The sequence below is a fragment of the Phascolarctos cinereus genome, unplaced genomic scaffold (assembly GCF_003287225.1).
Source record: "Phascolarctos cinereus isolate Bilbo 61053 unplaced genomic scaffold, phaCin_HiC Scaffold_4;HRSCAF=312, whole genome shotgun sequence".
Classification (NCBI taxonomy): Eukaryota; Metazoa; Chordata; class Mammalia; order Diprotodontia; family Phascolarctidae; genus Phascolarctos; species Phascolarctos cinereus.
The window spans coordinates 696,670,952-696,695,614 of record NW_027555847.1 but is presented as its reverse complement, the minus strand read 5'-3'; the positions used below and the strand labels follow the sequence as shown (position 1 = coordinate 696,695,614).

At 44.1% G+C, this 24,663-nt stretch overlaps 1 protein-coding gene across 2 annotated transcripts in view; it reads left to right on the top strand.

Moving 5' to 3' along the window:
• Positions 1-24,663, top strand: part of KNTC1 (kinetochore associated 1) — an 85,956-nt gene that overhangs the window by 28,342 nt on the left and 32,951 nt on the right. For both annotated transcript variants that reach the window (XM_020970200.1, XM_020970204.1), the window contains exons 27-42: positions 175-273; positions 1,107-1,210; positions 1,900-1,999; positions 3,030-3,164; positions 3,640-3,759; positions 6,189-6,261; positions 9,756-9,823; positions 12,299-12,579; positions 13,365-13,537; positions 14,964-15,061; positions 18,502-18,640; positions 18,801-18,857; positions 19,801-19,964; positions 21,219-21,323; positions 23,465-23,593; positions 24,521-24,637. In XM_020970200.1, coding sequence (XP_020825859.1) covers positions 175-273; positions 1,107-1,210; positions 1,900-1,999; positions 3,030-3,164; positions 3,640-3,759; positions 6,189-6,261; positions 9,756-9,823; positions 12,299-12,579; positions 13,365-13,537; positions 14,964-15,061; positions 18,502-18,640; positions 18,801-18,857; positions 19,801-19,964; positions 21,219-21,323; positions 23,465-23,593; positions 24,521-24,637 — 1,962 coding nt within the window. The remainder of the gene's footprint in view (positions 1-174; positions 274-1,106; positions 1,211-1,899; positions 2,000-3,029; positions 3,165-3,639; positions 3,760-6,188; positions 6,262-9,755; positions 9,824-12,298; positions 12,580-13,364; positions 13,538-14,963; positions 15,062-18,501; positions 18,641-18,800; positions 18,858-19,800; positions 19,965-21,218; positions 21,324-23,464; positions 23,594-24,520; positions 24,638-24,663) is intronic.

Genomic DNA, 24,663 nt, shown 5'->3' with positions numbered 1-24,663 from the left:
TGAGGGAGTTCCTCAGCATCAGCCCTGGGCCTTCTGCAGGCATGCACTGTTTTCCCACTGTGCTGCCGGCACACTGCTGGTGCTAAGAGTGGACTGAGTTGTTATTCTTCTCTCAGGGATTATGGGGCTTTCCTATTCAGCAGCCTTCTCCCCTAATTTATTTCTCATTTTCAGGATATGTTGGAGAGATATAGTTGCAAATCTGCATCACTCTTTGAAACTTCCTGGGAGTCCAAAGCCATGGCAATTATAGGCTGTTTGTCTGATACAAATGTAAGTAACCACTACGGAGGAGCTGAGATTACTTTATCTTGTGTTTTCTAAGATGGTTTGGTTATCCATGCTACAGGTACCTACTGAGCACCTGTTATGTGCAAGATGCTGTGGAAGTACAAGGATAGACAGAATGTGGTCCCTACCTTCAGCAGTCTTACAGTCTAGTGTAAGAGACGAGGCATGTCCATACGTAATTCCAATAGGAGGCAATATGAGATAGATGCCTTATGAATAATAGCCGTTAGAGCGTTTCTGAGGAGGAGCTTGCTTCTGCCTGGGTATGGGAAAGTTTTAGGGAGAAAGCAGCATTCAAACTGGACCTTGCTGCATGGGGCAGATTTTGATAGCCAGAGTCAATGGAGAGGGCACCCAGATATCAGCAATGAGCCGAGGCACTGATAGAGGAAGACCTGAGATGGGTTTGGGCTATTGCAAACAAACCAGCATGCCTGAAGTACCAGGTTTGTAGGGGAAATTAAAAAAAAAAGTAGAAGATAATTTCTGGAGCGGTAGATTAGGGGCAAGTTATAGAAGACCCTGAATTTGCAGAGCTTTTAAGGGTGCAAATGAGTGTGCCTGGAAAACATGTATCTTGAAAATAGCAATTTTTAAAAAATGAAACCAGGATATTTGTTCAAGACAAATATAGCAAAATAAATCCAAGGTGACTGTGTGCCTGCGTGGTGACTTGAAACGATGTGAATGGCCTTGTTTAGAAAACTTGAATAAGACAGGCAATCGTGAATGAATGGTGGGATGAAGTTGAGAAGGGAAGGCCCCGCGCTGCAGTCTGGGGATCCGTCGTGACGGCAGCCTGCCTGTTCTCGTAGCTCATCTTTGATGCCGTGCTGCAGATCATGTACGGGGCTGTGGTGCCCTGGAGCACAGCCGTAGAACAGCTGGTGAAAAAGCACTTGGAAATGGACCATCCCAAGTAAGAATCGATTTTGTCAAACATTTACTTGTTAGAGAAAATGTAGGTCATTTAAATTAAATGGACAATATTAACACTAATGGGCAGCTTGGGGGCATAGTGGATAGAGCGCCAGGCCTGGAGTCAGGAAGACCTGAGTTCAAATCCGGCCTCAGACACTTACTACCTGTGTGACCCTGGGCAAGTCACTTAGCCCTATTTGCCTCAGTTTCCTCATGTTTAAAATGAGTTGGAGAAGGAAATGGCAAACCACTCCAGTGTTTTTGCCAAGAAAACCCCAGATGGGGTCACACAGGATTGGATGTGACTGAAAAATGACTAAACAACAACATTAACACCAATGTTGGGAGAAACTGAGGAAAGCCCCAGCAAATAGGGGGAGCCCCGTGCCAGATCCTTGGGAGAATGTGGGCAACAGTCCCATAGGGAGGGCAAGAATTGGGTATGTGAGCTTTGTGGTTGGGGGGCATTCCTTCATTGCTCTGCAGAGCCTGGCACAGAAAACACTTGCTGATAGACGGAATGAGATCACAGATCTGTCTGTGAGCCAAATGTGATCCCGTGAGGTCACACACGGTACACCTGGCACGTAGCAGGTGCCGTGTAAATGCTAGCTACTGTGATAATTACTATTATTGCATCACACAAGAAGATAAACTATTCACCCTACTACGGCGTTTGCTTTTTAGAGTCAAATTGTTGCAGGAAAGTTACAAATTAATGGAGATGAAGAAGCTGCTGCGAGGTTATGGAATAAGAGATGCCAATCTTTTAAACAAGGAGATAATGGTAAGGAAGCTAAAGGGCTCGCTTTCCCTTCACCCCTTTCAGCTTCTTCTGTTCTTAGCAACATAAGGGGAAATGTAATGAGATTTTTCCTCCTCTAAAGGAGTCATTAGGTGATGCGCTAGTTTCAAGGTAAGGCTTTGGGAATCCTGCTCCATGCTCTGTCTTGACCTCTGCAGTAATCTTGGACACCTGTGGGTCTTGGTGTCCTTATCTGTAAAATGAAGTTAGGTGGTGAATTGAGTCCTAGGCCTGGAGTCAGGAAGACCTGAGTTGCAGTCTGGCCTCAGACACTTACCAGCTGTGTGATCCTGGGCAAGTCACTTAACCCCATTTGCCTCAGTTTCCTCATCTGTAAAATGAGCTGGAGAAGGAAATGGCAAGCCACTTCAGTATCTTTGCCAAGAAAATCCCAACTGAGGTCACAATGAGTTGGACATGACTGAAATAAATAAACAAAAAAAGAAAATTAAATTAAATGGTCTCTAAGGTTCCTTTTAAAATTCCTCCAGTAGTTTGTGCTCTGTGATTCCTGTTTTTTTAAATAGAATCAAAACTATCTTATACTTTTTTTTAGGTAAAAAATTCCCAACTCTTTACTGATATTAGAACCATAATGGAAGAGGCTGAAAGGGCCCAAAATGAAAGGAACATAGACTTTTCAGTAGAAAATTCTATCACTTGTACTTATCTTCACATAGTACCTGTTGCCCCTTCACAGTTTTCATTTACATTTCTATGATGCGGCATACTTGGAGTCTGGAAACCCTGGCACGTAATCTCTTTTCCGACACTCAAGAGCTGTCACCCAGATCAAGTCACTTTTCCTCTCTAAAGTGTCTCCAGAGTTGTTCTGAGAATCCAGTAAGAAAATAGGTGCTTTCTAACCTAAAAGGTCAATTGTTGTTCCTATGGGACCCTTTTTAGGAAACTACAGCCTCCTGAGGTGTTCTGGGTTCTCTTAGTCTGATTTCTTCACCCTCACAGCACTGTTTCTCCAAAAAAAGTAAGATTATTTTATGCTTTGTTTCAGAGGGTGATAAGATACATCCTTAAGCAAAACAGCCCAACCTCTCTCAAGGATGCTTTAAAGGTAGCCCAAGCATATCTTTTGCCTAAGGAAGAAATCTACAGCTTACGGATCATTGACCTGATGAGCAGAGAACAGGTACGTCGGCCCAGGGAGTTACACTGACAGATGAGTGAGCCGTGATTTGGGGGTGAAGGAGAGGCCACGGCCTTCACAAGTAGCAGCATCAAACCCTTTACTTGTCGTGGGCCCGAAGCACCAGATCGTCATTTCTGATGTCTTTTCTTTGTACCCACAGATCCAATGATAGGGCAGGTCTTGCTCTGTAGTCTGCGTGTTCCCGGGTCTCTATTTTTGGTGATTCTTAAAACAAAGACAGCAGAAATTAAGTTTCATTTCAGCATGTGGGGATGGATAGCGCTAGTTGCCTGCAAAGCGGTTTAGTGATTCTTCTCTCTGTGCAAATTTGGCCTGTTAATCTGTTTTCTCTAAAAAGATACTTTTTCATCTTTAAGCAAATGAAAAACAGAAGACAAGGAGCAGGGAGGTGGAGGACAAATTATTTCCATTGTAAGTGATGTCCATTTTTGCCCTTTTCCTGTAATATTTCTAGGGTGAAGAATGCCTATCCCTCTTGAAATCCCTGCCTCCTGCCGAAGCTGAGAAAACTGCAGAAAGAGTGATTATATGGGCACGCTTAGCACTCCAGGAAGAGCTGGAGAACTCCGAAGAGGTATTTACATTTGGTGACGTGATTTGTAAATAGGAATTGAGCCATGCTTATGAATATTTGGGGCTGTGTCACATAGATTTAGTGACTCGCTAAGAACCACCTTTTTAATTTCAGAAATAGATTAATGACCAAATTTCTCAGCAGATTTCTCGGTTATAGGAAAACTGCTCATTTCCATGTCATTTGGGGTTGAGCATAATCCCAGGGATAAGAAAACCTAAAGAGAGGGCTTTGGACCCTCCTTCCCACTGTGTTCTGCTAAATAAATTGAAGTGGGAATCGTGTACTACCTGGGGAGTGTCTGATAATGTCTTGTAATTATAATGATGAGCTCTGGACTTGTAGATGAGAGGCCTTGGGTTTGAATCCTGCCTCCACAGTTTCTTGCTGTGACCAGAGGATGGTTACTTTTAGCCTCAGCTTTCTGGTCTCTGAAATCGACCAGTCAGCATAGGCCCCAGGGGTACAAAGGAAGACAAAACAGGTCCTGCCCTTTAGAAGCTGACATTCTCTTTGGGAAAATGACATCTGCACAATGTTTACTGCTCTAGTTCAGGCCCTCAATACCTGTCTCTTGAAGAGCTTTGAAGTCAGAGGACCTGGGTTCAAATTCTGCCTCTGATTACTTTCCTTTGTGACCTTGACAGTCACTGACCCTCTTTGGGCCTCAGTTTCCTCCACTGTAACAGGGGCAGCACCAGAGGGCCTCTGAGGTTCTTCCCACTCTGGCTCGATGATCTGATTACCTCCCTAAAGTGAATTCCTGAGAGCCGAGGTATGACCAGGTCATTACGCCCTTGTGGAGGAAGCTCTAAGATAAAGCACCAGCTCCTCTGTTTGACATGAAATGCCCTTCAGAACTGGGCCCACTCACCTTTGCAGGCTTCTTAATGGTGTTACTCCTTGTCACACGCTGGATACTCCAAACCCTGCTGGCTTTCTTCCTGTTGTCAAGTCTCCTTTCTTTGCCTTTCATAGGCTGCTCCCCAGGCCTTGAATGCACTTCCTCCCGACCTCTGACTTTTAGAGTGGCCACCTCCCCCAAAAGCTTAGCTCAGGAACCATCTCCCAACCCCCCACAAGCAGATCTTCCCCATACCCTCCACTGCTGGGGGCATCCCTTCCCCCCGGATTAAATACAAGAGACACCGTCTATAAAGGTTGTGTAAGCTTCAGGTTTGTGGATGTCAGCTAGTACTTTTATTATTGATATGGGAACAGCACTTGATGACCATGGTATTGTGTTGTGGCCCTCCAGGATCACAGAGGGTAGGACTGGGAGGAGCCTTCCAAGACCTGAGCAGGGAAAGGAATCTCCAAGCCATCCAGGTGGATGGCTTTATCACCTTGAAAACTCCCAAGAACGCACACTTGTTCCAACAGGTCACTGAAACATTGTGGATTCCTATGAAATCCTAGGGGGCAGAGTCATCATTTCCCACCTGAAGGAATGGAAAAGGTGTATGCACTTAAATTGTACTCAGATAAGAATCGTAAAAATAAATATGCAAAGCAGAGATCCAAGCAAGTAGCTGAGGCCTAGGAGGTTTTACCAGATGCTAACTTGAGATAAGAACAGATAGATGGCTCAGTGGATAGAGCACTAGGCCTATAGTCAGGAAGACCTGGGTTCAAATCTAGCCTTAGACACATACTAACTGCGACCCCCGGCAAGTCACTTCACCCAGTTTGCCTCCGTTTCCTCATCTTTAAAATGAGCTGCAGAAAGAAATGGCCAGCCACTGCCAAGAAAACCCCAAATGGGGTCAGGAAGAGTCAGATATGACTAGTCGACTGAACAACAAAACCAGAATTGTTTATGAAGCACTTTACATACATGCTGGAGCAGTGGGAAGATTGCCAGATTTGGGGTCGGAGGAGCTGTGTTTGAATCCAGCCTCTGCTAGTAACTTGCTATGTATCCTTGGCTTAACCTCATTCTCTTCCATGTCATGTCGTAAGAGTGGGATCTGTCCTGCAGTGATAGTTAATGGCAGAAAACTCCACAAAGAGCTGGGAGGAACAAGTCAGGAGGAGGAGGAGAGGAAGAAGGCAGCCAGCTGACATCCATCACAGTAACCGGGAAGGAGTAACTCCTGTGTTTGGATGACAAGTAACAATTCACTGCAAGCACTTACCAGACGTATTAAGTTATAGCAAGCACCATTGGGGCATTAACAGGGAGATTTTTTTTGTTTTGGAGATTACTGAAGAGTTCTTTCAACATAGCTGTACTTAACCTGAGGTATTTATGAATGGCTTGTTGAAGCTCCTGTCTGTCATAGATTGCTGAGTTTATAGTTAGGACCACATTAACAGGACCTTTTTTTTTCATCTTTATAATTGTTGTAGATTTCTGTATGCATTTTGCTTTTTATTAAAATCAATCCAAGGTGGAAAAAAATCTCACTGGGCAACTTTCATTTCAGGACAAGATACAGAGGATATCTATAGCCAAGACAACTGTCAACATTATAAAAGCTCTACGTGACATTCAGAAAGGCAAGTTTTTCATGGTGATTCTTTCTTCTTGGTGTAGCAGAGTGACTTAATTCTTTAATGGAAGCTTGGGGCTCTTTAATTGCTACCAGCTTCTGCATTTGCCATCTGTGCCTCCTCAGTTTTCCCCATCCCCTTCTTACCTCTAGCCTTCCTATTTACCCATCATACAGATACACCCGCCTACCTACAAATCTCCCCTTTCTGTTCCCTCCCCTGTGCATTCCAGCTGCCTTTAGTTTGCTCTCCCCCACAAGGTCCCCTTCCCCCTTGCTTCTGCTGTGCCCCTCGGCTTTCCTCTTCCATTACTCCACATTGCTTGTCGTCCTTGAGCTCATGCTTTTTCTACTTCCCAGCATTAACCTGGACCTGGAACATTCCACATCTCTGACTGGACCCTTTTAATGCTGACTCGCTGTATCTCACAGCATCCTTAGCCTGGCGTCGCCCCATCTGCCCCTTCTAGGCCCTTGCTTTAGCTGTCATTGCTCCATGATCTCTGTTGAAGTTTCTGGAATCTCTTCCTGTAATTCTTAGAGCTGTCGTCTACCACCTTTCTGGGTATCATCCTACACTCCTGACTGCCATCTTCCTCTCCACGCCTTTCCTTTTCTTCTGCATCCTGAGATGTCACTTGAACACCTCGGTTAATAACTCTCCATTAATTCTTCTGTCTTGTCAAGCTCATCCTTGATCAAGATCCTCTGTCTCCCTTCTCTTGTACAAAGAGAACTGAACTTGTACAAAGACTCATCTACCCTTGACTCCACTATTTCACTGCCTGCTCACGCCTCCCTTTCATGGACTAGAAGCTTCCTGAGATCAAGCTCTGTGCCTTCCTGCCTTTGTGCCTAGCCCTGTGCCTCACCGCCTCCATCTTTAATAAATGTATGTTATATTGAAGTTGGTTCCACAGTTTGAGCCTTTAAAGGAGGTTCAAGGTAAATCTTAATGCTGGCTAAGGTTTCATCATCAGCCAGTTTTCAACTTTGCTGGTTTAAGGTTTGCCAGTTTCATGGTTCCATGCTGGTTCCAGCTGGTTTGCTGGAATCGTGAAGTGCCTTAGCTATGACAGGCTCAGGAGCTGCCCTAGTCAGCCTTCTCACTTACAGGTGAAGAAACTAAGGCCCAGATAGGAACAGTTATGTACCCAAGGTAGCTAATCAAATTAGCTCAGAACTGATATCGTATTCCAAGTTTTCTAACTTGTTCCAGCTCTTTTTCCCCGATGCTGTCCCTATTTCTCCATGTGACAGCTATCCTTCCTCACTGTTCTTCTGGCAGACTAGCAATGTGTATACCTGCAGTCAGCTTTTGTGATGATGCTTACATGAACGTTACTTATATCAGGAGAACCTGGGTTCAAATCTTGCCTCTGGCCATTACTAGCTGTGTGGTGGAGCTTGGGCAAGTTACTTGTTGTCCCAGTCCTGGCGATACATCTCTTGTGTAAGCCCTCTTCTCCTCTGAGAATGTGCTGCCAGCACCCTGGTACAGGCCTGTATTACCCGACATCTAGATAACTGCCTGCCTCAAGTCTCTCCCCATTCCAGTCCATCCTTCTCCCAGCTGTCAAACTGATTGATCTTTCCAAAATTCTAAGAGGCCTTTTTGCTGAAGGGGCATTGCCTCACTCAAAGTGAGAATTCAGAAAGACCTTAGCTTAAAAAAAGCCCAAGGTCCCCCACTGCATCGGCGCCATCTCCAATCATCCTGATCACTATCTGGTCACCGGACCCAGATGGCTCTGGAAGAGAAAGTGAGGCTGGTGACCCTGCACAGCCCTGCCTCACTAAAATCAGTCAATTGCAAGTCATGTCATCATCTCCCTGATGTCATGGTCCTCCTCGAGAACGAAGGCCAAAGCACAACGATTGATCTTTCTAAAATGTCACACCCCAACCATGTTCCAGCTTCCATTCAGTCAACTTCAGTCACCCTGTTACCTCCCAGCTGAAATATGAAATGCTTTGTTTGGCTTGTAAAGCCCTTCGTAGCCTGGCCACGTCTTACTTTTCCAGTCTTCTTATACCTTTTTTTTAACTTCCATATATTCAATAATCTAGTGACATTGACCTCCTGGCTGTTCCTTACACAAGACATTCCATCTCTGTGCCTACAATTCTCTCCTTCCTCATTTCCTTCTAGCTTTTTTTTTTTAGGCAGTTGGGGTTAAGTGACTTGCCCAGAGTCACACAGCTAGTGTCAAGTGGCTGGATTTGAACTCAGGTCCTCCTGACTTCAGAGTTGGTGCTCTATCCACTGTATCACCTAGCTGCCCCTCCTCCTGGCTTCTTGAGTCTCAGCTAAAGTCTCACTTTCTGCAGAAAAGCCTTTCCTGGTCCTCTTTAATACGAATGCCTTCCCTCTGTTGATTTTCTCCAGTTTATTTTGTTTGTATCTTCTTTGTACATAGTTATTTACATCTTCTCTCCCCTGTTAGACTGTGAGCTCCCTGGGAGCTGTCCCCAGGCTCAGCACAGTGCCTGGCATGTAGCAGATGCTTCATAAAGGTATCTTGACTCAACTCAGGCAGCTTCTTAGGCATTATCTATTATGTCATAGATGGGTTTGATCTGTGTTCATGGCAAGAGTTCCCAGGTCCTTCCTGTGTATGTGCCTCATATTGTGATAGGAATTATCCAAGGAGTCCATTGATAAACAACCCAGAGATTTGCCAGTTTATTTATGCTCAGAGCTTGGGCTCATCTGTATGGAAAAAAGTCAGAGAGCCCAGAATAACATCATCAGCAATCCTACATAGAATGTAAATACCCAAGCAGGTTGGGTACAATGGAATTTTACCGAAAGCAGGAGGAGGAGATAAGGGTATATATGTCAGAAAGGAGGAGAAAAAGATTCTCATCAGGAAGGTCAGCGAATTAGCTGGCCAAAACTGCAGCTTGAAGTTTATGTCCCAAGCTTGGTTTTGCATACTTTAGCATCGTGTACGACCTGTTTGCTTGAAGCATCCGGTATCAGAAAGCTCAAGAAAGAGTCCAGGGCAGTTTTTCTTAGCACAGTGGCAGCAAGACTGCTGAGCCATATAAAAGGCAGCTAACTTTTACTCCTAGGCTGTCTTTCCTTGCCATCTAGCCTACTCCAGAACTACCTGCCTTCTCCTTCATTTGTGTGTGGTCAGGAAAATGCAAGCTCATTGTATTGTTAACCCAGGCAAAGTCATTAGGGAAGTAACCTTGCTCTCAGAGCAGAAGTTCATTTCAAAATTTAATTTGGTGAGTTTGGGGTTTTCTGTCCCCTCGCTTCTAATTCTCTGTACTTTCTTTTGTCTCTAATCATACTGGATAATCAAGTGGTTTATATTCTACTTCATCTACTCAGCCCCGGTGAAAATCTGTTAAAAGATGATAGAAAGGAGAAACAAAGTCAATTACATTTTTAGCCATCCTTTCTGATCTCTTTGGAATCTGTCAGTTTGCTCATCTTAAGGCTCTTGTAATAATTTGTTGCTGCTATTTTAAAAATTTTAATTACAGAAAACCCTCTGAAGATGGATGAATGCGAAGAAAACTTAAAAATATTTAAAACCATTAGGAGCTTACAGGTGAGGAATCTGAGTTGCGGGTCTTGAGGCAGACTGCTGCTCTTAGGATTAGGTGCTGGATCTTCCTGTAAGGAGTCCTGGCGAATGCTCCTCTGTATATTATCTGCTCCAATTAAAGTGGGAACTCCTTGAGAACTGGTACTGACTCTCCTCAGTTTCCCTCCCCCTTGATTGGCCTGTGGTAAGTAAATCCTTAGTAAGTGCTTTTTCATTGATTCATTCAGCTCCTTTGCTATAAAGAGGGGAAGGAGAGTAAAGAGAGGTTCCAAGCAACCATTTATTGCCATCATATACCGTTTGATATCTTCAAGGATGTTGGCTTTGTTGATTTCTAGCCAATCTCTTTTTACTTTGAAATTTAATTTTAAAAATTTGTTGACCTTGAATAGAGTCAGTGTCCTAAAATCTGACTTGGAAGACTTTGATTTATATTAATGTGGAACTGCTTTGCAAGTAGGAGGGCTTGGGGGGCTTGGCTGACAAGCACTCAGGGAACAGATTTGTTAGGTCTCGCGAGTTTCTGGTTTTCAGATTTAGGCACAAAGGCCTGGACAGGTACCATTATGTTCTTTCTTGAGTTGGGTGTGGGAAGAAGGAGAGACAGTGGGGAGTGGAGAAAGAAAGAGAGAGAGAAAGAGGGAGGAAGAGAGAGAGAGAAAGAGACAGAGAAACCAATCCAAGGAGATTACTATTAGAAAGCAAGCATTCCTAAAAAGATAATTGTCAAATAAGTTTTAGTTAATTGTATCATATTTTTCCATTAACTATGGTATCAAACGGAGGCCTAACCCTAACTTTCAGAGGCATTTATGTAGAAAAGATTTTTTTTAACACTAAGCTGAAATTATATTTATAAGTTTAAGAAATTTAAATGGGAAATTTACTGATTATGGTAAAAATAATCAAAGCTACACAAAACGTAGTATACTGGTGCTAAAAGTGCTGAACCTACATGTGTTGTGTGTGGCAACAAGCCCTCTGTATTTGTCACCAGCTCAAGGGCCCTTGATGTTTTAGGTGCAGGAGCTGGTTCCATGGAGGCAGATCCAATTGGGGATGCCTAGGCTTCCATGTTGTCTGAGGCTTGCTCGTGGGTCACACAGCTAATGAGTGTCCAGCTCTTCCTGATTCCAGGGGGAGCCTTTGCTTGCTCCCCTTGGCTGCCTCTCTGCCTTATAAACCAGCTCTCAGTGGGTCACAGTGAGGTCTCTGTGCCTGCCCTAGCCTTTATGTGAAAGAGGATTGACTGGCAGACCTTTAAATGTAAGCTGTGGGGAGATAGACCCAATCTTATGGGTATAAAACTAGTTTAAAGACAGATTCCCTTTATTAATGTATAAAAAATAAAGCTTTGGGTCTCTTGTTACTTGTCAGAAAGATCTTGCTCTTTGTTCTAAGTTTTCTAATAGTCTACTGCAGGCTGTCCAGCACTGTTTCAAAAAAAAAATCTGGCATCAGATATATACTAGCTGTGTGACCCTGGGCAAGTCACTTAATCCAGTTTGCCTCCTTTTCCTCATCTGTCAAATGAGCTGGAGAAGGAAATGGCAAACCACTGCAGCATCTCTGCCAAGAGAACCCCACATGGGGTCACAAAGAATCAGACAGGACTGAAATGACTGAACGATAAGCAGAAACACCTGTTCTGTCCTAGGCCTGGTGACCTTGTCACTTTCCCACTTATAAGTTCTACTGGCTTACCTATTGCCTCTAGAATGTAATGTTTGGTTTTTTGTTTTTTGTTTGTTTGCTTTTTGAGGCAGTCAGTATTAAGTGATTTGCCCAGGGTCACACAGCTAGTAAGTGTCTGAGGTCAGATCTGAACTCAGGTTCTTCTGATTTCAGGCAAGTGCTCTATCCACTGGGCCACCTAGCTGTTCCCTGTTGAGTTTTTAAAACCCTGCACTCCTTGGAGCTTCCTTTTCCACTGCTTGCCCTCCCCCTCTCTATGGGGACAGCCAGACTTTGTCTTGGTTCCTCATGCACTCTGTCCTCCACCTCTGTCCTCCATGCATGGGGCACACTGCCTCCACTCCCTGAATCCCTGGGCTTCTGAAGGACGCAGTGCAAACACCACCTTCTCAGTGAAGCCCTCTCAGATCCCCTTGGCTTTCAGCACCCACTCTCAAAAGACCTAGGCTTTGCCTCCTTTTTATTGGTGTGTGCTTACTGTTTTTACTTATAAATGTCTTTGGGGCCTGCCTCATTGCAATGTAAATCCTTGTGAATAGGGATCATTTTGTTCTTAGCCTTTGTATTCCCAAGGCTTAGCTCAGTAACTGGCACATAGTAGGAGCTTCATACACACTTGGTACCTGATGAATTGGGGGTACGACAAAGATGGACCTGTCCGATTTAGATGGAGCTCCCATCCCAGTGAGAAGTGGGATTCACATTAGAAGGGTCATGAAAAGTGAATGAATAAGGGAGGGATGCTAATACTTGGGGATCCTGTCTTGCTTTATTTTATCACAGGAGGATTTTGAGCTCTTCCTTCCATTTGAAAGCTACAGGAATCATTCACTGGTAGCTGGACTTCATGAAGAACCCATTAACACTCAGGAAACTACCCAGGCCTGGCAAAAATCTAGGAGGACCCCAGAGGAGACCCCCACAAACCCAAAGAATGCGTCCCTTCGATCGAGTTTGTATAGAGAGACTCTGTGTCTGCTGGTGTCGGAGCAAGACCTGGAGGCCAAAGTGGTGTTGGAGATCTTAAATTCAGGGAGAATTGAGGAAGCCCTCCAATTCTGCAGGTGACTGCAGGGATGCTGCCCATCCCAGCTCTGCTCAGTGGTCTGAAAATGACATCAGTTTCCTCCATTGTTCTCATAACAGGGATGGACTTTTCTGTAAAAGCATCTTAGTGATTTACAGTAGGTTGTTGTTATGAGGGCTTTTCCACAAATTTAAGCCAGTATATTAGTTGGACTGATAGTAATAGCTTGGAGCGGCTAGGGGATTCGTGGATAGAGTGTCGGGCTTGGAGTCAGGAAGACCTGAGTTCAAATCTCATCTCAGACACTTAGTAGCTATGTGACCTTGGGCAGGTCACTTAACTCTGTTTGCCTAGGATGCTAGGTGGCTTAGTGGATAGAACTCTGGGCTTGGGGTCAGATGTGGATACTGAGGCTCAGAGAGTTAAAAATGACTTGACCAGGATCATGCAGCTAGAAAGTATTTGAGGCAGTAATTAACTTGGGTCCTCCTAACTTCAAATCCTGGCTTCTGTCCTCTACATCCAGGATGTATCTGCCCCTCCAGAAATCAGGAACTGAACTTCATTATATAATATGCATGTGTAACACAAGCCTTGACTCACTCAGCAGTTTGTCACTTCGTTTGCTACCAAAGCAAGAGATGAAAAGGGAATGATGCCATTTATAATATATTCCAAGTTAAAAAAAAAAAACAACTTTTACCAGCATTTCTTAATTGTTAATATCGATAGTATTCCTTTAGTAGAAGCAAAGACAATGACAGCAGTTCCCAAGACCAGTGTTCTAACTGTGGTCCCTCCCCCACTTTTTTTTTCCCAAAGGGATTTGTGTCAAAATCACTGCAATCCCGGCATGGGAAGAGTGCTGGTTCTGGCATGTGAGAAGCTTTGTCAGATGTTGGGCGCTGATGCTCCAGTGACTCTGCTGGAGGGTGTGAATCTTCCTCTGGAGATCCATCAGCTGGCGTGCCAGGCAGCCACCATCTGTAGCCCAGGTGAGACTGTAGCATCGTTAACAGCGTGGTGAGTTGTGTGTCGCACTGTTTGCCAAGGAAGCTTTGAGGGCTCTCCTTCTCACTGCTGTCTTAGAAGAAATTAAACCAAATATGCGCTGGCCCTGTTTTACACTGGGGGGTTGTAGATCCTTTTCTTTTTGACTGTAGAGGTTAGGAGACTCTGCTCTTGCCGATTGGTGACTCCCTCTCTGGACCCGCTGTTTTGAGCAAGATCCCAGCAGTGAATCATCTCATGCCTCAACTCTCTCCCTGTACTTCTTACTTTTGTGGGGGGGGTTTTGGTTTTTTTTGTTTTTTTGGCTAGGCAGTGGGGTTAAGTCACGCAGCTAGTAAGTGTTATGTGTCTGGGCCCGGATTTGAACTCAGGTCCTCCTGAATCCAAGGCCGGTGCTCTATCCACTGCACCACCTACCTGCCCCGCTCCTCCTTATTTTTGTCTGCCTCCTTTGCTCGGGACCCTGCTGTCCCACCTTTCCAGCTGTTATTTTCTCCTATTAGAGTAGAATGGGAATTCCCTGAGAGCAGGGATCTTCTTTTTTCCTGTATTTGTATCTTCAGTGCTTAGCACCACATCTGGTACATAGTAGTGATCTCTTTGTAAATGCTCACTTGTTCTATCTGTCTATCTATCCATCTGTCTGTCTATCTATCCATCTATCCATCTATCTATCCATCTATCTATCTGTCTGTCTGTCTGTCTGTCTGTCTGTCTGTCTGTCTGTCTGTCTATCCATCCATCCATCCATCCATCCATCCATCCATCCATCCATCCATCCATCCATCCATCCATCCATCCATCCATCCATCCATCTATCTATCTATCTATCTATCTATCTATCTATCTATCTATCTATCTATCTATCTATCTATCTATCTATCTATCTCCATAGCTATCTATCTATCCAAGTTCAGCTTTGTAGGATTGAGAAAGTTTTTGCCCCAGCTCCTGATTTTCTTTATTAATTTTTTAACCTTCTAACCAATCTGTTTTAAAAAAAAGTTTTTATGTCCTTTGTTTTTACTTCATCTTTATTTCCAATCATGTCCTTTTATCTTCACCTCACTGGAGAGCCATCTCTCTTAACACAAATTAAAAAAGGAAGAGAAAAGAAAGAACAGATAGTTTTGCAAAATTACCCAAAAAACAACTAGGTCTGACAATATATGTGGTGTTCCACACCCATAGCCCCCCACCACTGCAGAGAAGAAAGGGAGAGGCAACATCTCATCTTCAAACCAAAGTAACAAAAATCACGGGGCCGTGTTTCATAGGAAGGCAAAAGGAAATAACCTTCTCCATTCCATTTTTCACCTTGAAAATTTTAAGTGGAAATGGCTGAATGCCTATTTTAGGTAAAAAGATTCTTCTATTTAGACTGATGACACATCTTTTAAATTCTCCCAGATTTTTTATTAGATGCTCTGGAAATGTGTAAATATACTTTAACTGCCGTGGAGATTTACAGACAGTGCCAGCTGGAGGAGTGTGGAACACTAGCAAAGGTATTGTCTATTTGAATTTCTTCTTGTTTAAAATCTACCTACTAACCTACCGGGTGCCATTTTTAAATGACCTGCAGAATCGTTGATGCCAATTCCAGTGGGCTGGTAGGGCAGGGTGCCCTAGAGGAGGAGTGGAAGGAGGAAGGCAGACCCCAGAGGGAGGAGAAGCGAGGGGCAGTAGGTCTAAGCAGCTTTCCTTGAGAGTGGACTGCCTTCCCCACCTCCTCATACTCCCATTCCACTTCTGTTCCTAGAGAATCTAGGTTTTTCCAAAGTCATCAGAGTAGGTCTGATCAGACTGATACAAGCCTGATACTCTGTGTGCTGACAATACAGAAAAGGTCCTGGTTTTTGTTGTTGTTGTTGTTGGTATTGTTGTTACAGCAGACTGTAAGTCAGTGAGTTTAACTTTACTTCTAGCGAGGTTCTAGAAGGTGTTACTAAATGGGTGGTTTCTGTGCAGCCACAGCAGGATTAACCCTTTGTGTGGCTTGCCCCCCCCATCTAGTGATACCTGAGACCCATGCTTGTTTTTAAAGAATTGGATTTCAGTTAGAGGCTTATGAAAACAAAGATATCATTCTTTTTTTTCTTTTACTGGACCTCTGCATAACAACCTATGATCTAGATAAAGAATGAGTTATATCAGAGAACCAGCTTCATCACCAACAAGTCATGCCAGGCTAACTTTGTCTTCTTTAATAATGTGATTGCTGAACTAGTAGATTAAGGGAATGCAGTTGGTGTAGTTCACCTAGGTCCGGGGTGGGGGACCTGCAGCCTTCAGGCCACATGTGGCCCTCTAGGTCCTCGGGTGCAGCCTTTTGACTGAGTCCTAGTTTTACAGAACAAATCCTTTTATGAAGGGGATTTGTTCTGTGAAGTTGTGTCGTTAGGAGGTCTCCCATGGAGTATCTCAGGGATTTGGGCTTGGCTCTTTGTGGTTTAATATTTTTACCAGTGACTTGGATAAAGGAACAAAGGGCATAGTTATCATATTTGCAGGTGAAGCTACACTGAGAGGAAGAGCTCAGATGGATCACAGAGCCACGTTCAGAAATATCTTGACAGATTAGAATATTTGGGCAGCTCTAATTAGATGAAAATCTGTAGTAATAAATGTAATTTCTTGTACTTTGAGCTCTATAAACGAACAGCCACAAGATAATGGAGGAATGGCTAGTCAGTGGTTCATCTAGGGATCTTAGTGGACCATGAGCCTTCTGCGAGTGGACGGTGATGTGGGAACCCAGAAAGCTGGGGCAGCCATTAAGAGAGGTAGAGGGTGTAACACTCGGGAGGTGAGAGCACTGCTGCAGCTTTGTGTCCAGTTCATGGGGCCAAAGTTTAGGAAGGCCATTGATAAGCTAGAGGCCAACTGGAATGGGCAGGGGCTTGGAGATCATGCCATGAAGATCAGTGGAAGGAACTGAGGACGTTTGGTCAGCCTGAAAAAGGAAAGACCCAAAGTGGACATGCTGCTTTCTTTAAGTATTTGGAGGGCTTTCATGGCGAAAATGAAGCTCAGCCTGCTTGACCACAGAAAGCGAACTAGGAGCAGGGGGTGGGAGTTGCCGAGAGACAGGTTTGGCTTTGATGTAAAGTAAAACTTCTTGGCAGCTGCCAGGGGGTGTGGCTGGTGTGTCCAGGGGACCACTTGCTGCCTCTTCTTCATCCCATCAAGGGGGATTAGATGTGTTCCGAAGTCCCTTCCAGCTTCTGGAAGGCTGTTTCCCGTGTGCTACTCCACCCTATGCCCCCTTCATATGCTCTCTTCCCCAAAGTGTGCTAGAAAGACCTCACAAACTGCCTGATGTAGATAAGAGGTATGAGAACAAAGCTGGTCACAACCATCTACTAGGCCACACCCAGTCCATTTTGGTCCCTCTGCCGTGCATAGCGGGGTGCCTGGCACAGCTGCCCAGACTCCCCTAGGCCAGGGGGTCTGTGCCCAGCTGGGGCTGGCTAGGCCTGCCATGGCCCCAGCACTCACTTCTTCTTTCTTACCATGTGACACGTGCTGTTGTCCACTCAGTCCTTCTCTCCCTACTCTTCCTGAGTGCCCGGGTACTCCACGGAGAGCTCTCCTCCCCTGTGCTGATCTTCTGCCGCAGCCAGGCCAGTTTCCATCCTCTCCAACATGACTGATAGGCACCCTGAAGCTATTTCCTGAAGTTCTCAAATAGAATAATAATTCTGTTATTATAGAAATAAGGGATGACAAAGCAGGGAAATAAGCAGCAGCTGTGTGTCCCCATCACTTCAAAGGCTCCTCCTTTCTTGGAATCCAGCCGGGATCTGGGTCTTTTGGTCAAATTGTCTACAATGATTATTTATCCTGACTTTCTTCCATGCCCCGGTTAGCGTGTAGAAAGGAAACAAGCGTTTATTAATTACCTACTATGTACCAGCCAGGCACTTTACAAATATCTCGTTTGGTCCTCGCCACAACTCTGGGAGGTAGTTGCCATTATTAGCTCTATTTTACAGTTGAGGAAACTGAGGCAGATGGAAGGTAAGTGACACGGCTAGTGAGCGTGTGAGGCCAGGTTTGAGCTCCAGTCTTCTTGACTTCAGCCTTACCACCTGGCTACCTCCAAGTGTGACATCCAGTAAGCGTGATGAACTGAGGCCGCCCAGCTCATAAAGCAACTTGTACTGAAGAAGTGTATTTGAAAAATTCACTGCTTATTCTTCTCCCTTGTTTGTGACCCCAACACATGTGAATTTCCTTGTCCTTGGGCAGTGAACCCTCCTGCTGACAGGCAAGGGGGACCAGAGTGTATCTTTTGTCTTAATGTATTCTAATGTGAGAGGATGGTGTCACATTTCCCAGTGATGTTAGTGATACATTTAACTTCATTACAGTCTAGATCTAGACTGTGCAGTCTCTACATTTTACACATGAGGAAACTGAGGCCCAGGGCACTTGATTGATTAACCCAAGGTCACACAGACAGGAAGGCCGGAAATTTGGCAGAATTTGAATCCAAGGGCTTAATAATAACGATGTACTCACGTACGTACCCCATGTTGATCTCGTGCTGGTTTTATTGTTATGTGGTCTCTGCCTCCCTCCCTTCTGGGCCTTCTCCTCCTCTTTCAAGTAATAATTTAGAGAACAGCTACCCTTCTCTTCGCTTTTGCCCAGTTTATTTGCACAGGCTTTCATTTTAACTCTTGGGCTTCACTAGGTCCACAACCTCTTCCCTAAGTCTAGAATAAGAGTTTACATCATATCACAGATTGTTAGGTCATCACTTTTGGCATTAAAGACCTTTCACATCAAGACTTAATGATGTCTGCTTGTCCTCCCAGAGAAACCAAGTTCTTTGTGTTGCTATGACCAATACTGGTTCCTCTGAGGGTAGTTGGAGACTGTGTGTGGCCTACTTTATTTGTGTTTTTGTTTTTCTCCCCCCCAATCATTTGGTGTTTAGACTTCCTTTGGAGCTGATAGAGATCCCTATGAAGAGTGGATTTACAGTGACTTCTTCAGTGAGGATGGAATTGTTCTTGAAACACAGCTGGTGCTGCCAGTTATCTATGAATTGATTTCATCTCTTATACATGCATCTGGTAACTTTCACTTATATCATTATTTTCTATACTTACCTTAATTCCATATAAAAAAACCTATGAAGTGTTGCTATGTAACATAGCATCTAAGGAAGCCGCATGAAATATTTTTGTAGTTTTATCTCTGATGGTCACTCAAATTAATGTTCTCTTTTTGTAGGAGGCAAAAGATATCCTTTGGACTCTGCCAGTTTGCCATATTGCCCATTTAATAAAGGTATCTGAAAATCAAAAATTTATAACTTTGGTTATTATTTCAATTTTTAAAAATTTAAATGAACTCTTAAATTCTAAGTGGGAGGTTCACTTTCTTCATTGTCATCTTTGATTGGTTCTGTATATTATTACAGGGGCCTTATGTTATTCAACTGCATAAAAAATTTTATCAGTCAAGTTATAAATTTTAGTTTCGTTTTAAAGGAAAGAGATCTCTGGCTAGTGACAGATGGTCAACTGAAATAATTGTCATTGAGCAATTCCTTAATAAATAAAGTACCATGAAAGTCCTTCATTATGCCACATTTCATGATGTTGTAGTTCAGATTTTCCTTATATTATCAGGATTGTTTGTGTCTTGATATCAGGGATCTTGAATGTAGATGTTACTGTTTTCTCCCAAAGCAAGGTTAGTGTGAACTCCAAAGTGATTTTCTAAAGCTCTTTGACTTGCAGAGTGGGTGCCATCTGCGTTGGTCAGGGAGTCTCCTCATCAGGACTTTCACACACCAATGAAATCTTAGCTCCAGCCCTGTCACAGTGAAGGAGCTCGTCACCAAAGTCTGGCTCTGATGCCTCATGGGGGTATGGAGGGACAAGGAGTCCATGAACACTTTGCCAGCTGAGGTTCAATGACAACTCTTGCTCAGTCCCCACTAAGAGTTGGCTTACTTAAGTTGGTACAGGCTTGTCACTCTTAAGATCTCAGGCTGATAAATTTTTTGACCAGTGCAATGCGCCAAGACTGTGTAATGAATTCTGGAGGGTTGTGCCCTTTTTCTGGTAGACAGAGAGTCTTGAGGTGTTGAAATAATGAAATAGGTAATAAATACCTTTTAAAACTGCTGCTGATGACCTGACCTGCATTTCCCTATCATTGATTTTTTTTGGGGGTGAAGGGAGGGGAACATTTTTGACCCACCAAACTATTTGTCATTTCCCAGGAGAGAATCTTCTTTTACCTCTCATCAACCCTATCTCTGCGCTGCTTCAGAGCTTGCAGGAATCCAGCCAGTGGGAGCTGGCTCTGAAATTTGTAGTAGGTTCCTTTGGTATCTGCCTTCAGCACGGAATGTCAAACTGCATGAATATCTCCTTGAGTGAGAAGGTAATGGGCCTTGGATATGGGTAAGTGTGGATAAGGGTCGTGAGCAGAGAGCTGGCCTTGGGGTCAAGAAGACCTGGGTTCAAATCCAGCTTCTGCCACATCCTGGCTAGATGACCTTGGGCAAGTCACTTAAATTCTCAGTGACCCTGAGACTCTCTGAGACTGTCAGTGGCAGAAAAGGTGCCAATTCTTATATGTATTAGTAGGGGAATTTCCTCACTGGGAGCTCCCTACATTCTTGAAATCATAGGCCTGGTCCTCCCAAAAGTATAAAAATAAGATCTATTGAAAGGAGGAATTTGGACACATTGTTTAATTAGTCTGGGCTCCATAATGAGAAAATTCAAAGTTTTTTCTATCATTTAACTGGTAAAATGACCCAAATTCTTATTATAGCTTCCCTAGTTGATGGCTTAATTTAAATGTTCAGAGACCTAACAATTCTGAAGGACAAATTGTCTTGGCTGGGGATTTCCTTTATCAGATGGCATTACCTGTCAATAGCCTATTCCTTTAGATAAGCATTTATTAAGTGCATGCTGTGTGCTGAACTCCTTTAGGCGTGAAGGATTAATTTAAAGCTAAAAATGACCCTTGTCCTCCAGGAGATTCAGGATTCATTCCTTCTGGAATGGTAGATAGAACAATGAAAGACCTGGGTTCCAATTTTACCTCTGATACTAGCTGTGTGACCCTGGACAAGTCATTTAATCTCTGTGAGCTCCAGTTTCCTTATTTGTTAAATGGGGATATTGACAGGACCTACCCTATGGGGTCATTGCAAGGATCAGATGAGGTAAAGGAGATAGATACAGTGCTCAGTGAATCAAGTGACCACATTGGGCATCACCTGGAGTGAGGTCTTCGAGGTGGGAGCTGTTGTCTTGAGGGGTGGGAACAATTGTTTCTAGGTAATAATAATAATAATTTTCTTTTCATGGCCCTTTGCCAAGTGCTTTGTCTTCTACTTCTCTTTGAGTAATCAGTCAGCAGGCATTTTTTTAAGTGCCTGCTGTTTGTAAGGGATATTAATTCACAGCATCGAAGAGGACCCCTTGGAAACAACAGGGGCTTAATAAATGCTGATGCTGATTCAATGCACGGGTTTCATTCTTACTCTGATTGAATTCCCTATGGTGCTGGAATCTAAGAGGAAGTTAGAGGAAGTTCTGAGAACACAGTCAGTCATATGAACTTAACATTTAAGATTGATTTCTTCTCACTGCACTGGTAACTCTGGATCTTTTCTTAAAGCTGTATGAAGAGAGACTGTTAATCAATACAAAAAGTATTGTTGTTGGCTTGAAAGAAAAATCCACAGCCTTAATCAGAAAAAATGCCGCGGCCCTGTTACACAAAGTGAGTATTCTGGGTGGGAATCAATGCTGTGAAGCTTCTCTTGGTTATACCTCTCCACGTAGCTCTGTGTCGTCTGGACTTTGTTCAGTTTCAAGTCTCATCTCTATACATGCTGGCTCTGTGACCTTGGACCACTCAGTTCCCTAGACAACTCTTGTAAGACTGTAGGTTATGGACAAGAGGTCAGGTTGCACTGGCAGAGGGTGTTTCCTCACCCTGCAGTATCAGTGACACCAACAGCTTTGCTCCCTGTCCAGTTCTTCTGTTACAGTCATTTTATTTTTTTTACTCTAGCGAATAGAACTTTCTCATTGGCCTGAACAGGTACTCCTAAGTGTGGTTCAGTGGAAGAAAGCCTTATATTATAGTGAGATTCATAGCCATTTTTTAGTCCATTCAGTCATGTCCAATTCTTCATGTCCATACTGTCCATGGGGTTTTCTTGGCAAAGGTACTGGAGTGATTTACTATTTCCTCCTCCAGTGGATGAAGGCAAACAGGGGTTAAGTGACTTGCCCAGGGTTACCTAGCCAGATTTGGACTCGGGTCTTTCTGACCCCAGGCTTGGCATTCCATCCTCTGAGCCACCTACCTGCCTTCTTTGCAGTGAGGACCTGAGTTCAAATTTTGGCCTTGTTAACATCAAGCAAGTCACTTAACTTGTTGGTACTTCATTTCCTCATCTATAAAATGGATGGGTTGGGCTAACTCCTCTCTGAGGTCCCCTTCTGAGGTATAGTTCCATTCTAGCAAAGTCAAGTATAAAGCAAATTTCAGTGAAGGGAATCCATTGGCTTCCTTTACAAAAGCAGAGCCACATTCTAATGGGAGAATTCTCCTAATAGACATTTGCTGGACCCTTTGGATGAAGAAGCAGTTTAGCACGTGGTGGCATTTTAGTGTTCAGTCTGTAAATATACCCAGTGTTTATTGAGCACCAAGTCTGAGCTCTAAAGATCAAGAAGAGTCCCTGCCCTTTACACATTTACATTGTGTTGTCCAGGGGAGTGAATGAGGCAGGGCATGCCATGGGGAGAGAGTTACCTGAGTTACCTGAGGACAGATGGTGCTCCTTGGACAGAGGAACAGGTGGCATTTGTCATAACCAGGTTTAGAGAGAAGCCAACCAGCCCCATGAAGCTGGGTGGAAATGCCTGCACGGCTTTCCCACACTCCTCTCTTGGTGAGGAAATCTAAAGAAAGCTAATGGAGTATTCCTCTCAGCACTAAGAGAAACAGGAATGGACCCGCAGCCAGAGGCAGGAAGGCTCCAGTGAACAGTCAGCCTTAGCACAGGCACCCTATAGGTGCCTGACTATACCCGTTGATGAGCTGGGAATCCTCAGTCCTGGTTCATGGGTGCTATGAAATTATCAGGTGATTTGAATTATCTGCCCACATTAGTCCAAATGTAGAATGCTCCCATAGAATGGGATTTCTTTTAAAGGAAAAAAATATATACAGGTAAAAGCTCAAAAATATGCCAACTTAGAGGCCACATTCTGGTTTTGTTCAAGTCGAGTTTGGGGGAAAAGATTGGACAACAGAATTGTTTTTTCCTCCCCTGCTGGGGGATCCTCCACTGCCGTATTACGAGCTCCCTAAATGAGGCTTCTGCTTTCACTGGCCATGATCTTTTTAATGTCTTGAAGAGTAGGGATGCAGTGTCTTGTTGGGCCCTGAAACCCAGTTCTGCCATTGTAGTTATTGAATCCATTCTGCATTGACCCCTTCCCCTAAGGCTCTCATACTTTATTGTGCTTTTGTCTATTTTTGCCATATAGAATTTATCATAGGCACTTTTCATTTCATCTTGCCAAACACTTATTAAAGGTTTGCTCTGTATGGAGCAGCATACTGGGCACCAGAGAGCCAGAGTTCAGGTGAGATGGGGTCCCTTCCTTCAGGGAGTTGTATAAACTTCAGGTTGAGTTGTATAGCTTTTCTTAACTTCCAGTGAGTGACTGAGAATATCAGAATGAGCAAATGGAAGCCATAACTGCAAATGAGGATGAGTAACTCCCCTTCTTTGTGTTCGGTCTCACTGACAACCCATCACTAGATTAGTAGCTAAAGGACTCTTAGGAATTTACTTGTTTTAAGGGGAAGATTTTACTGATGTTGATGCTTTATTCCGCTAGGTATTTAATTGTCGTCTGGTGGATCTTGACCTGGCCCTGGGTTACTGCACTCTTTTACCTAAGAAAGATGTCTTTGAAATTATTTGGAAAATCATCGATACCACATGGCAAAATTACAACAAGATTTTGGTATGGCTAAGAAAAGAATTCCTTTGTTTCATTCACATGTCATTCCATAAGCATTTGAAGCTTCTACTCTTTACCTGGTACAATGAGAGGTGAATCAGGTGAATAAGTAATTAGGGAGAGAGGGCTCTCAGAACTGGGGGCATCAGGAAGGATTCACGCGGGAAGTTGTCTTGGAGCTATGCCTTGAAGACACAGAAGGGGGATTTAGCAAAGCAGAGTTGATTCAGGTGTCATTCCAGGCACGGAGAAAGGCAAGAGATGGTGCCGTGCATGAGGAACATCCAGAAGGCCAGTTTGGTTGGACTGTCGCCTGCTGGGAGGTGGGACAGATAGGTCAAGGCTGAGGGGCAAAGTTCTCTAAAAGCTAAACCCATGGAGGCAAGCCGCTCCAGGATTGTAAGTAGGGGAGAGATAGATGGTTGGACCTACGCTTCCACAAAGTCACTTTGGCAGTTGTGTGGATGGTAGGCTGGGGAAAGCTGGAGACCGGTGAGGGAGCTGTGGACAAGGCCAATTGTAGTTCTCCTGATTTCAGAAACAAAACAAACAAGATACAAAGTCAAATTCCCGCAATCAGAAAGTAATTTTGTGGAAAAGCAGAGCTCCTGTGGATGTGGAAAGGGCTGAGAACTGAGAGCCGTATCAGTCAGTATCTGTACAGGAAACCTCTCCTCTCTGCCTCTGGGCTACTTTTCATGCTGGAAGTACCCCGGACCCCCACCCCCCAGGCCTCAACTTCTGATTGGCCAGTGCCACCCAGAGCCTCCAATTGGAGGAAGAAGCCAGGCCAAAGATAGCCCCACCCCTCTCCAGGCTGGACGCTAAGTCTCCGCAACAAGAAGTTACATTACTGTTGGGAGGTTTTTATTTAGGAAGATGGGAGAGTCTTCACCTTCCAACTGAATCTTGTCCTATTTTTGCATTTAGGCTGTGTCCCAGGTGGGAGCTCAACTGGCTTATCTCTATAAGGAACCAGAAATAAGGCAGAAGTTCCAGGAATTAATCACGGATGCCCAGTGGGGGCTTCGCCTCGGGAAGCTTGGGGTAAGTGGTTTGAGTGTTTGACTCAC